At 37.9% G+C, this 13,591-nt stretch overlaps 2 protein-coding genes across 3 annotated transcripts in view; one reads left to right on the plus strand and one right to left on the minus strand.

Annotated features, from left to right (window-relative positions):
• Nucleotides 1-8,115, minus strand: part of NUP37 (nucleoporin 37) — a 43,652-nt gene extending 35,537 nt beyond the window's left edge. Inside the window, exons 1-2 of the mRNA XM_074226709.1 lie at nt 7,887-8,115; nt 2,309-2,467 (exon numbers count right to left, since the gene is read on the minus strand). Coding sequence (XP_074082810.1) covers nt 2,309-2,464 — 156 coding nt within the window. The 5' untranslated portion in view covers nt 2,465-2,467; nt 7,887-8,115. The remainder of the gene's footprint in view (nt 1-2,308; nt 2,468-7,886) is intronic.
• Nucleotides 8,116-8,212: 97 nt separating this feature from the next.
• PARPBP (PARP1 binding protein) overlaps nt 8,213-13,591 on the plus strand; it is an 85,312-nt gene continuing 79,933 nt past the window's right edge. Inside the window, exon 1 of one of the 2 annotated variants that reach the window (XM_074226710.1) lies at nt 8,213-8,281. The gene's annotated coding sequence lies outside the window, so the exon portion shown is untranslated. The remainder of the gene's footprint in view (nt 8,282-13,591) is intronic. The other variant, XM_074226711.1, reaches the window with a different exon arrangement.

A 13,591-nucleotide genomic window follows, 5' to 3' on the forward strand; every position in this document is an offset into this window, starting at 1 on the left:
ATGATTATATAGTCTGTGCAATCATGTGTCGCCAATGCTTATTCCTGGCAGCCAATAATATGTCCTGAGCCAGCAAAAAGGGAGGGAGAGTGTGGTAGGGGCAGGGGGATGCTATTTTGAGGCTAAAGTGGGACTGCATGTTACTGTAGAGACAAGGAAATCAAGACAACCTGCTTTTGAAAATTAGACAAAGTATTACTAATGTATATTTCCAGAGTATTTGATGTGGAAGCCATCCTTGGTTGATGGAAAAGAATCAGAGCATCATAACTTTGGGACTAAAAAGGATATTCAAATTATCTAGCTGAATCCTTAGCAAAGGAAACTGAAGTCTTAAAAGTCAAAGTGACTTGTCCAAGGTCACGTATAAGGATTTAAAGTCAACAGAAATTCCCTAGATATCTCCATTCTAGTCACAAACAGAACATGAAGTGAAGATTCTGTCTATAAGTGTGTATTTACAGTATAAACACCATAGATACCATATTTCATTGGATGGTAAGAGTAGAGGATTATTTAATAAAAATTTCAAATAAGTGGTAATAATTTTTACAGTAGGGAATGGCTTGTTTCTAGTCACTTTGACTTAGAACTTTCCGAATTTTCCTTTCTCTCTCTTCTTTCTATTGGTCTGTTCATCTCCCTCCCTTCCTTTTTCTGTCTTTTTATCAATCTAGCTTCCTTTCCCTCATATATCTGTTTGGTTCTTTTCTCTCCAAATCCCTGTTTATCTAATTCTGTCCCTCCCCTTCCTCACATTTATTTTTTGGCAAGGCAAGGTTAAGTGGCTTGCCCAAAATCACATAGCTAGGTAATTATTAAGTGTCTGAGGTCACATTTAAACTCAGGTCCTCCTGACTCCAGGGTCCCCTCCCCACATTTTTTTTTAAAAAAAAACTCTCTATTCTACTTTTCCAATTACTGACATATGGTACTGAAATATATTCCTTAGTATTTATTGTTCTTTTTGTATAAAACTTTATATTCTCTCTGAGCTTCTAAGAATAGAATGTTTGAACATATAACATACATATTATCATATTATCGATTTTATATATATAACTTGTAACTGAAAGGATTTTCTCTCCTCTGGATAAGTAGCCTGCATTAGTTATTAAAAAAAATTACTATTTGCCTTATAACAATTTGCCTCGATTAGGTGCCCTTCCAAAACATTTGTTTCCAATCAGGCTGTCACCTGGTGGGCCTGAGGAAATCAATACTCAGACCAGATCCAGTTTGTGGGACAAGAGGCTTAACACAAGACAATTTGGTATGGTTCTCTTGGATCATTCAGAGACCAGCTAAGTCAAACTTCTTAAAGGAATCAAGTAAAAGCAGTATAGATTTAGCCCAAACAGGTATCTTCTAGAGAAAGCTACAGAAGTATGTAAATATACTCTGAGTTACTGCAGGACCCAAAAGTGCCTTCAGAATCAAAGAAAGAATAAATTATGTTTAGTACAGATTTAACACTAAAAGCATAGTTTAGTTCTTTAGAAACTAGCAAAATATGCATTGCATTAACTAGATTAACTGAATAGTTTGATTGGTAAAAAATTAATCCTAAATTTGTAGAGGGATAAAAGCAACTTTGAATGTTTTGTAATACCCCAGGGGTCATTTTGAACACTAATTACAGTTCAGTACTATAGATGTAGGTGTTTAAGCCAGTAGTGAGCACAAGTTCTATGTTATACCTGGAAGTTATTTTTTTTTTTTTATTTTTTTATTTTTTGCAAGGCAAGGGGGTTAAGTGGCTTCCCCAAGGCCACACGGCTAGGTAATTATTTGGTGTCTGAGGCCGGATTTGAACTCAGGTACTCCTGACTCCAAGGCCAGTGCTCTATCCACTGCACCACCTAGCTGCCCCCCCTGGAAGTTATTTTAAATAAATCCCAATTATTATTTTGTCATATCATTTTTTTCTGTCATGATGATGGAACAATGGGGAAAAAATCATCAGTTGATGGAGATTTTTCTGTATTTAGTAATTCATTTAACCAGAATATTAAATGCCAGAATGTGTTAGTATTTAAAGATTTTAGAAAAACAGGAATTTACTATAGCTTTTTGAGACAAACTTCTTTCCCCACAATTTGTTTACTGTGTACTGTATATACATGGGCCCATTTATTTATAAAGTCTTTTGTTCTTTAAGTTAAGATGAACAGAAACTGTCTTAGAATTATAATTCAGTTCAATTGAGATGGGGTCATCTGTACTAATTTCACAATTCAGTGACATCTCTTTACTAAGACTTTTCCTCTATCTCGTTTCAATAACTGTGTAATACTTGCACACTCACCTGAAAGGTACAAGTGCCAACGACCACATAATTATTGCCACCATAAGCAATTAAGGTTCCTGCATCACCACAATCAAAGGGATTAAATTCTACCACGTGAACATAATCCTCGCAATCCACAGTATAGGCAGCATTTCGAGAGGAGTCTTGTTTCATCCTCTATGACAAAACATAAGCAAAATTAAAAAACGCAGTCTTCTGGACAAAGTCTGAAGAACATGACCTGCAGCATAAACAGATACAATTAAAAACAGACAGCGTATTGTCAGAGAACCACACACTCAGATGATGGAACATGGAAAGCTTTATGTAGCCCAATATTACCAGTCTCCCTGTTCTATATCCCCCTCCAAAAAAACCCAAACTCCCAAAACCATTTTAAAAATCTGAGCCCCAAACACCATTGTTCTATTAGAAACCAGGAGGGATGGGAATTCAGGGAAGCCTGGAGGGATTTGCATTAACTGATGCTGAGTGAGATGAGCAGAACCAGAAAAACACTGTACACCCTAACAGCAACATGGGGGTGATGATCAACCTTGATGGACATGCTCATTCCATTAATGCAACAAAAAGGGACAATTCTGGACTATCTGCAATGGAGAATAGCATCTGTATACATAGAAAGAATTGTGGAGTTTGACCAAAGACCTTCAAATTTAGGAAAAAACCTGTTATATTATTATGTAATTTTACTATCTCAAACTTTATTTTTCTTCCTTAAGGATATGATTTCTTTTTCATCACATTCAATGAGATCAATGTATGCCATGGAGACAATGTAAAGACTAATAGAAGGGCAGCTAGGTGGTGCAGTGGATAAAGTACTGGCCCTGGAGTCAGGAGTACCTGGGTTCAAATCGGGTATCAGACAATTAATAATTACCTAGCTGTGTGGCCTCGGGCAAGCCACTTAACCCTATTTGCCTTCCAAAAAGAAAAAAAAAAAGAAAAAAAGAAAAGAAAATGAAGAACAAACATAAAAAAAAAGACTAACAGAATGCTTTCTGTGGGGGGTGGGGCGAGGGAAGCAAGAATGGGGGAGGGGGAATTGTAAAACTCAAAATAAAATCTTCCTTAAAAAAAAAAATCTGAGCCCAAATCCATCAGAATTATGTCTGATACTTTCCCATAAATATTAGTAAATGATACCTGCATGGTATCACTGTATAATTCTCATTTAATTGACTATGATGAAGATTAGCTTAATAAGATTTAGACTGTAAAGGAATTTTAGAGATGATCTAATCCAACCACTTCTAGGAAACTGAGGCCCAGAAATTGTCTTTTTCAAGTAGTGGAACCAGATTTGATGAACTCAGGGCATTCTACTCCCAAATTCAGTTTTCTTTTTCCTATACCACAGCTGCCTCATTAACTGGGGTTGGGGGGTGGGTAATAATTAGGACTGAGTGATCTTCTAAAAGATATGAAGTGGAATGCCTGATAAATAGTAAACATCTAGTAGAGAAATGAGATAAAACATCCACCACCAGACCATGATCTACTCTCTGAGAGTAATATTGGTACTTTTGCATAATCATCAGAATTTCTAAACAGAATTTCTTTTTTCATTTAAACTAAATTTTTATTTCATTTTTGAGCTACTGAAAATATTTGTGAGAAATATTGCTGTCTCTAGTAAGCTGGTTATAAATACTGAGAATATATTATATGCTGGCATGATGAGATAAAGAAAGGTCCTTAAAGCATCACTTGGTTCATCTTTTTCCTTTTTGGCAATGAGAAAACGGTCTTGAAACAGAAATGGCATCATAGTAGAGAGGGACAGAGAAACAGCAGTACAGGCACAATAGCACGATCAACCCCAACCACCCATAAATCTTCATAAGTTCCTAGACCTTTAATGCATCACGCAACTTAATTCTCTAAGACCGGTTGGTTCTTACCCTTCGTTATTGAAGAAGACCAAAATGACATCACTAATGGATGATGCCTTTTTGATATGTGCATAGATTGGATTTAAATGAGGCAAAATTGCATGAAGTCAAGACAGCTGGTGATGGCTCTACATGTAAAGGATGATGTTGGCATCTTCTATGTCTAACCAAGTGCTTTAGCTGCTTCATGGTCATTGGAATGAAGTATTCTTATCGCCCCATTCCACCAGTGGAAGACTTCACATGCTTGGAATAAATACCCCTCCCTACCAACTCACTGATGAGTTTGGGACTCCCTCAGTTACTCTCTACCTGGTTTAGCTGGTCTGATAAAATGGTTTACCAGGGTGCAGTCACTGTGCATACAACAGCTTCTTGGAGTCATTGGTGAAAGTTAGGCGGCTCAGGTGGATATCAAAGGTCGAAAGTGGCCTTGAAAAGGGCCCTCAAACCAGAGGTATTAGTCTTTCTTGAACACATCCTACACCGGTCTCTAGAGTTTCTTCATCTGTAAAATTAGGGAGAAATCCCCAAGGATCCTTTGTATGAGGGAGGAAAATAAAAAGTCCACCCAACTAGTTGATGCATTGAGAAAACATATGCAATGTATAATATCTGTGACCTCTCATCTCTAGGAAGGGGAAGGGAAAAAACTGTCAGCATAACTAACCATATAACAATAAGAAAATGAGATATTTGTGGGTGGAGATATATTTCTGAGAATATTTCGGTTACTCTGTGGAAACTCATCCAGGCTCAGAACACTTGGATGACAAGATTGTAGCATGATTTTATAATATTGTAGTTGCCTCAAGTTGAGTCTCTATAAAAGCTAAACTCAGACCTCTCAACTTGGTCATGTTCTGTGAGAAATAAAGGTAAAATGAGGCACACAAGAAGAATCATTTCCAAATGGATACATGACCTAGCTATAAAAGGGTGAGATCATAAACAAGTTAAAGAATCAAGTTAGAAATTTTCTTTCAGATCTATGAATGCGGAAGGATTCATGACATAGGAAGAATGTGTATATATGGGCTAAAGAGGTTGAAAGATAAAATAGACAATTTTGATTACATAAAATTAAAATTTTTGCATAAATAAAACCAATGAAACTAAAATTAGAAGGGAAAGAGTGAACTGGGGGAAATTACTATAGCAAATTTCTTTGATAAAGGATTCAATTCAAATAAAAGGGATTTTTCTCAAATTCATAAGAATAAGAGTCATTATCCAGCTGAGAAATGATCAAAACATATGAACGGGTATTTCTAAAAGGAAGACAATGATGTCATCCACAGCTAAAAAGAAAAATGCTACAAATCACTGATAATTAGAGAAAGACAGAAATTCGGAGGTTCCACCAGATTGGCAAATACCAAAAAAAAAAAAAAAAAAAAAAAGGAAAACTGCAGCAGTAGAGGCTATAACAAAACAGGCATATTAATGCAGCACTACTAGTGTAACAATGACCATGACTCAGTCATACCTCTATACCTCAGCAGCCCTCAAATTAGAGGTATTAGTCTTTCTTGAACACACCCTACACCAGTCTCTAAGACTATGAAACTGAGAGTGCTTGAACACACCTATAATCTAGATCAAAGAAAAAGAGAAAAAGGACTTACATGCATAAAAATATCTAGAGTTCTTTTTGTAGAGGCAAAGAACTGGTAACTAAGAAATACCCAACAACAGGAGAATGAATGAATAAATTATGGAATACTATTTTGTAATAAGAAATGATGAAAGTTGATGTTAGACTGAGATCAATGTGTGACATGGAACCAATGTAAAAGACTAATAGAATGCCTTCTGTAGGGGGAGGGAAATTGTAAAATTCAAAATAAATAAAATCTTAAAAAAAAGTTGATGTTAGAAAAAATTGTGAAGATTTGTATTAACTGATGCAGAATGAAGTGAATAGTATAAAAATGTATACAACAACACTGTAAAGACAATGACAAAAGATGTAAGAATTTTGATCAATGTAATCAATGGCGATGAACTATCTATCCACATCCTGATGGAAAGAAAAGGATTCAAGATGCAGAATGAGACAAGTGGGAATTTGCTTATTTGACTATGGATATGTGTTTCAAGAGCATTCTTTTTTTAAACAGGGTGGGGTGAAGAGAAAATAAATGTCAATTAACAAAATAGAAAAGGTAAATTAGATGATGGATCCCTGATACCTAATCTGTGGTCCTAGGGCCTAGAGTTGGAAGGGACTTCAGAAGACATCTTAGTCCAAGCCCCTTCTTTTACAGGTAAGGACAGATTTGAACCCAGGAAGATGAGTTTATAGTCTTAGATGCTTTCTAAGTTTCCACTTCTGTATTGGAAGAGATGTATTCTAAGGTCCTAGCTCCAAAGCTAGAGAATCTTTGACTTTAAGGTTCAGTTTCCTCCTCCATAAAATGAGCACTTGGTTTCTTCCACCTCTTGATGTATGAACCTATCATTTCAAGCCTCTGTTTCCTTGCCAGTAAAATAAAGGGGTTCCACTAAATGGCTCCTGAAGCCTTTCTCCTCTCTAGGTCTCTGAGCTTATGACATTAAGCCTCAGTTTCCCCATTCATCATAAACCAAAGGGGTTCCACCATTTGATAGCCTTTGAGGCCTTTTCTACTTCTACCTCTAGAATCCAACAGACAAATCAGGTGGCTCAATGGTTAACAGTGTCTTAGTTACTTAGCTTAGCTGCGACTATAGGTAAGTCAAATTGACCTTTGTTTGCCTCAGTTTCCTCATTTGGGGACAATCATAGCATCTGCCTCCCAAGATTGCTGTGAGGGTCAAAGGAGCTAATACTTGCAAAGTGTTTTAGCAAACCAGAAAGCACTATATTTATAATACTCTATAGACAATTGGTATAATTATTCATAAATATGCAACATTATACATACACACACATAAACAATATTAATACATAAGAAACACAATTATATTTAAAATGCAAACTGTGTATAATGATATTATATATTATACACATATGTAAAATGATACCTATTATTATACACATAACATGATCTAGCATACACACATGTAACATGCCATCACATATACAACATGTAATACCAGTATACCTACAGCATGCAGTATATGATCATGCATATAACATGTGATGTAATATATTATCATACACAATATGTACTATTATATACCATTATGCATATATAAATATATTATACACACAATATGTAACATGATATATCATTATACATATATATAATGATATATTATACACATAATGTAATGATGTGATTATGCACACAATGTGCAATGCACCATCATACATGTGTGTAATGACATACATCATCACACACATAACATGATATACCACTACACACACAGCGCATGATGCCATATCATTATACACACATGTAATGATATAAATTATTATACATATGTGTAATGTGATATGTTATAATGCACACACGTAATGTGGTATTACTATTATACACATAATGTGAAGTGTGATACATTATTATGCACATAACATGTGATATATTATTACACGTGTAATAATATAATTATTGTTATTACTATGGGGAAGGAATTCAAGGCCTCCTAAATTGGCCGCCCCCGCCCCTCCCCCCGGGTCACAGGGCAGGGCGAGGAGGGAGGGGGAGGGGCTCCCGTCCCCGCCCTCTTCTTGGCCTCAGTTTCCTCACCTGCGAAAGGAGGAGGATAACGGGCGGCGGTGAAGCTCCAGGCAGAAGGCGCTAGGCTGCTATCAGTGAGGAGACAGAGAGGGAGAGGAGGAGGAGGAGGAGGAGGAGGAGGAGGAGGAAGAGGGAAGAGTCGGTTCCTCCGGCTTCCCGGCTGGGTGGACACCGCAGCGGGCTGAGCGCGAGAGCAGCCCGCACCGCCTTCTCCTCGGGCGCACGCGCAGTCTGGCCCCGGGAACCCGGCGGGCTCGGGCGCCGGCGCTTCCGGGTCAGAGGGCGCCGCCGCTGATTGGCCGCGGTCTCCAACCGCTCTCCCAGCCGGAGTTTAAATCTCCCGGAGCGGCCGGAGCGGCGGAAGCGGCGCGTGCGGGGGGGCCTGGTCAGGTGAGCCTGGTCAGGTGAGCCGGCGGGGACCGCGTGGGGAGAGAGGAGGACCCGCATTCAAGTGTTGCCTCTGCCCTTTTAGGCAAGTCTGGGGCCTCAGTTTCCTCCCCTGTCAAATAACAGGGGCTTTACCCACTGTTTTTTAAATAATAATAATTTATTATTTAATAATTATTAAATTAAATAATAAATAATAATGCTAATGCAATCACCCCACACAGTCCTAGGGAAGTGGGGGGCCGGGGCGATGCTTATTTTCATCCACGTTTTAGGATGGGGAAACTGAGGCAAAGCCCACCAGCGGGGGGGGGTGGTCCCAATTGAGAGTGAATAACTTCTATTTTTTATGGAGTTATTTATGATTTTTAATTGATGTATTTAATTTTTTAATATAATCTTTATATAAAATATAAGTTTTATGCAAAATTTATATCATTCCCTACTTATTATTATTGTTGCTGTGACCCCATGGGGTTTTCTTGACCCTGCACTGGTTTGCCCTTTGCTTCTCCAGGTCATTTTGTAAGTGAGGAATCAAGTGACTTGCCCAAGGTCACATACACAGCAAGAACGTGTCTGAATCCAGATTTGAACCCAGGAAGCCGAGCACTCTATCCACCACAAGTTGTTTTTGACCTTTTTTTCCTTTTTTTTTTTGTATTTAGCAATCTGTTGGAACCTCATAGTTGCTTTGTCTTTCACTAAGTGATTTAGAGCATTTTTTCCTGATGGCTGTTGATTGCAGTTTTTTAGAAATGCCTGTTTATAAGTTCTGACCATTTTTCAGTTTAATAATAACTCTTATTATTATAAATTTGATGCAATCCCTTTTGTATCCTTGAACTGAATCCTTTATCAAGAAAATTTGTTGTAATCATTTCCCTGTCCACTCTTTCACTTCTAATTTTACCTTCATTCTCACTTTCCCCTCTGAGCCATCTGGGTCCATGACCCTGGATGCCAGGCTGTCCAGGTTAAGTGACTTGTCCAAGGGGCAGCTAGGTGGCACAGTGGATAGAGCACCAGCCCTGGAGTCAGGAGGACATGAGTTCAAATTTGTCCTCAGACACTTAATAATGACCTAGCTGTGTGGCCTTGGGCAAGCCACTTAACCCCATTTGCCTTGCAAAAACTTAAAAAAAAAGTGACTTGTCCAAAGTCACACACAACTAGGAAGTGTCTTAAGCTGCATTTGAACTCAAGTCTTGCCTAATTCTAGTACCACCTGTCTCAGATGCTCTTTTAAGTTGAACCTGAATTACTATGATTTTCTCTCTCAGTTTCTTAACAAAACCATAGACTGAGACCTTGATCCTTAGTGTTTCAGAGGTGCAAATGTTCACACTGAAAATTTAGAAAATTTAACATTCAGCTTTTTACTAGTTGATCTGAGCTGACGTCAGTATATCCTGCCTGTATCAGTGAAATAACAAGTTAGGGGAAAGTAGAAAGGCAGGATGGGGTACTAGGAAAAGCTAGTTCAAGTTCTCTGACTGACATACACTGTGTGACCCTGGGTGTTCTAGGCCAGTGGTGTCAAAAACAGGCCGCCAATCCATATGTAAGGATCCTTGATTGAATTCTAAAATGTAATGTTATCTATGCTTTATTGCATTAAGATTTTTTTCTTATTTCTTAATAATTATTTATTGTATGTTACATATATAACATTTTTATATGATAATTACATTATATAGGAAGTGTTTCCCACTTATATTTTATTCTGGTTTGGGCTACACTCAAGGGAAGGGTGTTGGGAGCCCAATGAAACCCTTGGGTATCAGATGCCTCTGCTCTGGACCACACTTTTTTTTTTTTTTTTAGGTTTTTGCAAGGCAAATGGGGTTAAATGGCTTGCCCCAGGCCACCCAGCTAGGTGATTACTAAGTGTCTGAGGTCAAATTTGAACCCAGGTCCTCCTGACTCCAGGGTTGGTGTTCTATACACTGCGCCACCTAGCTGCCCCCAACACTCTTAAAATTCATTTGCAAAGAAAGTGTCTATCTTCTTCTAGTAGCTAGATTTTTTTTGCCTTAGAGTTCCTTATTCCAATGAAATCACAGGTCAAGTCCAAAAACAAAACATTACTTATCCCATTCCAAAGTGTCTTTTCTGAAAAAAGATAGTATTTGTAACACAAGGGATAGTTTTTATTCCCTAGAGATACAGAAATGGGAAAAGGCATCCCTTTAAGTAACATACAAGTTACAGTGTTTCTTGTTTAGTAGCATCGAGCTCTTTATGACTCCCATTTTCTCAGCAAAGATACTAAAGTGATATGCCAATTCCTTCTCCAGCTCATTTTACAGATGAGGAAATCGAGGCAGACAGGGGTAACACAAGGTTATACAGCTAATACATATCTTAGGCCAAATTTGAACTCAGGTCTTCCTGACTTCAGAACAAGTGCTCTTTCACTGTACCACCTAGCTGCCCCACAAGTTACTAATTTATACGGACCTTGAGTCAGCAATGACTGTAATCTTGCTAATGGTGTGACCCTGGACAAGTTATCTCACCTATTTAAGCTTTGGTTTCCTCATGTGTAAATTGTGAAAAAACAGTTACACATAACTCCCAGGTTTCATTTATTTCATTTGTCAGCCTCAAAGGAGAAAAATATAAGGCATTTTGTAAACCTTAAAAGTGCTTCATATGGGGTGGCTAAGTGGAGCAGTGGATAGAGCACCGGCCCTGGAGTCAGGAGGACCTGGGTTCAAATCCGGCCTCAGACACTTGATAATCACCTAGCTGTGTGGCCTGGGGCAAGCCACTTAACCCCATTTGCCTTGCAAAAATCTTTAAAAAAAGTGCTTCATAAATACTATTAGTATTGCTACTATCATTATTAAATTGTTAGGAAAAATTAATAGGGCTCTCCAGAAGTGGAATGAGTTAACGAGTGGTGACTTTCCTGTCTTTAGAGATCTTCAAGCAGCAGCTGGGTGACCCCTTATGATATGTTATAGGGAAGATGCTTTTCTTTTTTATAAAATTTTTTTAGTTTTTTTTTTGCAAGACAATGGGGTTAAGTGGCTTGCCCAAGGCCACAGAGCTAGGTGATTATCAAATGTCTGAGGCCGGATTTGAACCCAGGTCCTCCTGACTCCAGGGCCGGTGCTCTATCCACTGTGCCACTGCTCTATCCACTGTGCCACCTAGCTGCCCCTGGAAGATGCTTTTCTTATATGAATGATTTCAACTCTCAAGATGCTCTGATATGTACCCAAATAGGATGCTACAAAGTAGAGCATGTTGGGCCAAAGGAGAGACCTAATTATCATGGGAAAATCTGAGAGAGACACATCTCTTGTGACTTGTTAATTTAGCCACAGCTTCAGATCTCATAAGGATGTGGTGGTACCTAAAAGCTCTATATAAATGTATTTGTCATTAATGCTGTTAGTTGGGACCTTGGCCTATGTGTTGAACCATATTAATAGCTAGAGTGTGTACTTTACTGTATTCTTAATACAAAACACTTAGTATACGTGATTTCAGTGTGAAATAGACAATGAAAATATTCCCACTTTACAGATGCAGAAGCACGTTCAGGCTCTCCCAAACAATAAATAATAGATCTGCAAAGAACCAGACAAGACTCAAGAAGCAGGATCTTCTGACATCAATTCCAGTTCTCCTTCCATTATGTTGGTACTATAAAAAGGGATATGTCAGAATCAAGGAATCATTATCTTCTATGACACAGAATCATAAAGGCCCACAAAAATCTTTTGATCTGGCCCTGAATGACAGTCACAGCTTGGGACTAGAAATTTAACAAATCTAGGAACTTTTTAAGGGTGAATTAGTTAAACGTTTGACCAATTATAGCAGACAAATGATGTTATAAATTTCCAGATGATCCTTGGCAAGTAAAAGGTTCCCCAGTCCTACTCTGGAACCTTCCAGTGAGGGAAAAAGGATATGTAAGGCATACCCACTCACAAGAGAAAATAGTTTTAGGGACAAGATGCTAACATGTTGCATCTTCTTGTAGGAGACAGAATTTGAATTCATTCTTTTTTTTTTGGCAAGGCAATGGGGTTAAGTGACTTGCCCAAGGCCACACAGCTAGGTGATTATTAAGTGTCTGAGCCCACATTTGAACTCAGGTACTCCTGACTCCAGGACTGGTGCTCTATCCACTGTACCACCTAGCTGCCACTTGAATTCATTCTTAAAAAATAAAAAACTGAAGGATTCTGAAAGACAGGGGATAATGATGGAAGGAAATAATGGGGGGAATATCTCTTCCTGACAGTGCAAAAGTAATTAAAGGAGGCCCTGACATTATATGAAGTCTAACTATTTATTTTTTCCAGCATGGTGTATATATACTTGCTTCCTTAAGTGATTCATTTTATTTATTTCTTTATTTTTTGGTAAATGTCCCATAGGCATTCAGTTTTTGGATGGGTTTATTTTCTGACCTGGATTGTATTTGTTCTCAAAAGCAGAGACTATGATTTATGTCTAATTTACTTGTGAATTTCCTCTATAATATAATTTGAAAAAGAATTCATGGGGAGTGTGCTAGGGAATCACTTGTAGAAAAATAAAAGGATTGCCTTACAGTACTGAAACTATAAAGGGATTTTGCATGGAAGATCTTGCAACAACTTTAATCTCGCCTGATTCTTCCAATAATTCTTGGTGTTTAATCTGGTAGGTACTCTGAGGAAATGGAGCAATTAAGTAATTTACCCTGTTCTTGCTGATATTCTTTTATTTGAAGCTCATTGCAGATGCCAGAATGAGAGAGATTAGGAAAGGAGAGGATGGAAAAATATTTCTGAATAGGGTATTTTTGCTAGAGGCTTCAGATTTGTGACCTTGTAAAATTCTGCAGAAACCAGATTAAAATTAACTGGGGGGATTTTTAACAAATAAAAATACAATAAAGATAATGTTAATTTATGGTTTTCTTAGTATGCTAAAGGCAGGTTCCCTTTGAGTTTGATACCATTGGTCTTTACCCTCTTGGGAATTGGGCTAGTTATATTTTGGGAATATTGGCAGTGGCCTTGTGAAGCTATTTTGTTGTAGTGATTTTTTTCTGTCATATCTGACTGTTTATAACCCCATTTGAGGTTTTCTTGGCAAAGATACTGAAGTGGTTTGCCATTTCCTTCTTCAGTTCATATGAAAGTTAAGGAAACTGAGGCAAACAGGATTGAGTGACTCACCCAAAGTCACACAGCTACTAAGTGTCCTAGACCACATTGGAACTCAGGAAAATGACTTCAGGTTCAGTACTTTATCCACTTTGACACCCTGCTGTCAGTGAAACTATTTTATCTACATTAAATCCATAGGCTTCA

Source organism: Macrotis lagotis, chromosome 2, assembly GCF_037893015.1.
Source record: "Macrotis lagotis isolate mMagLag1 chromosome 2, bilby.v1.9.chrom.fasta, whole genome shotgun sequence".
In the NCBI taxonomy this organism is placed as follows: domain Eukaryota; kingdom Metazoa; phylum Chordata; class Mammalia; order Peramelemorphia; family Peramelidae; genus Macrotis; species Macrotis lagotis.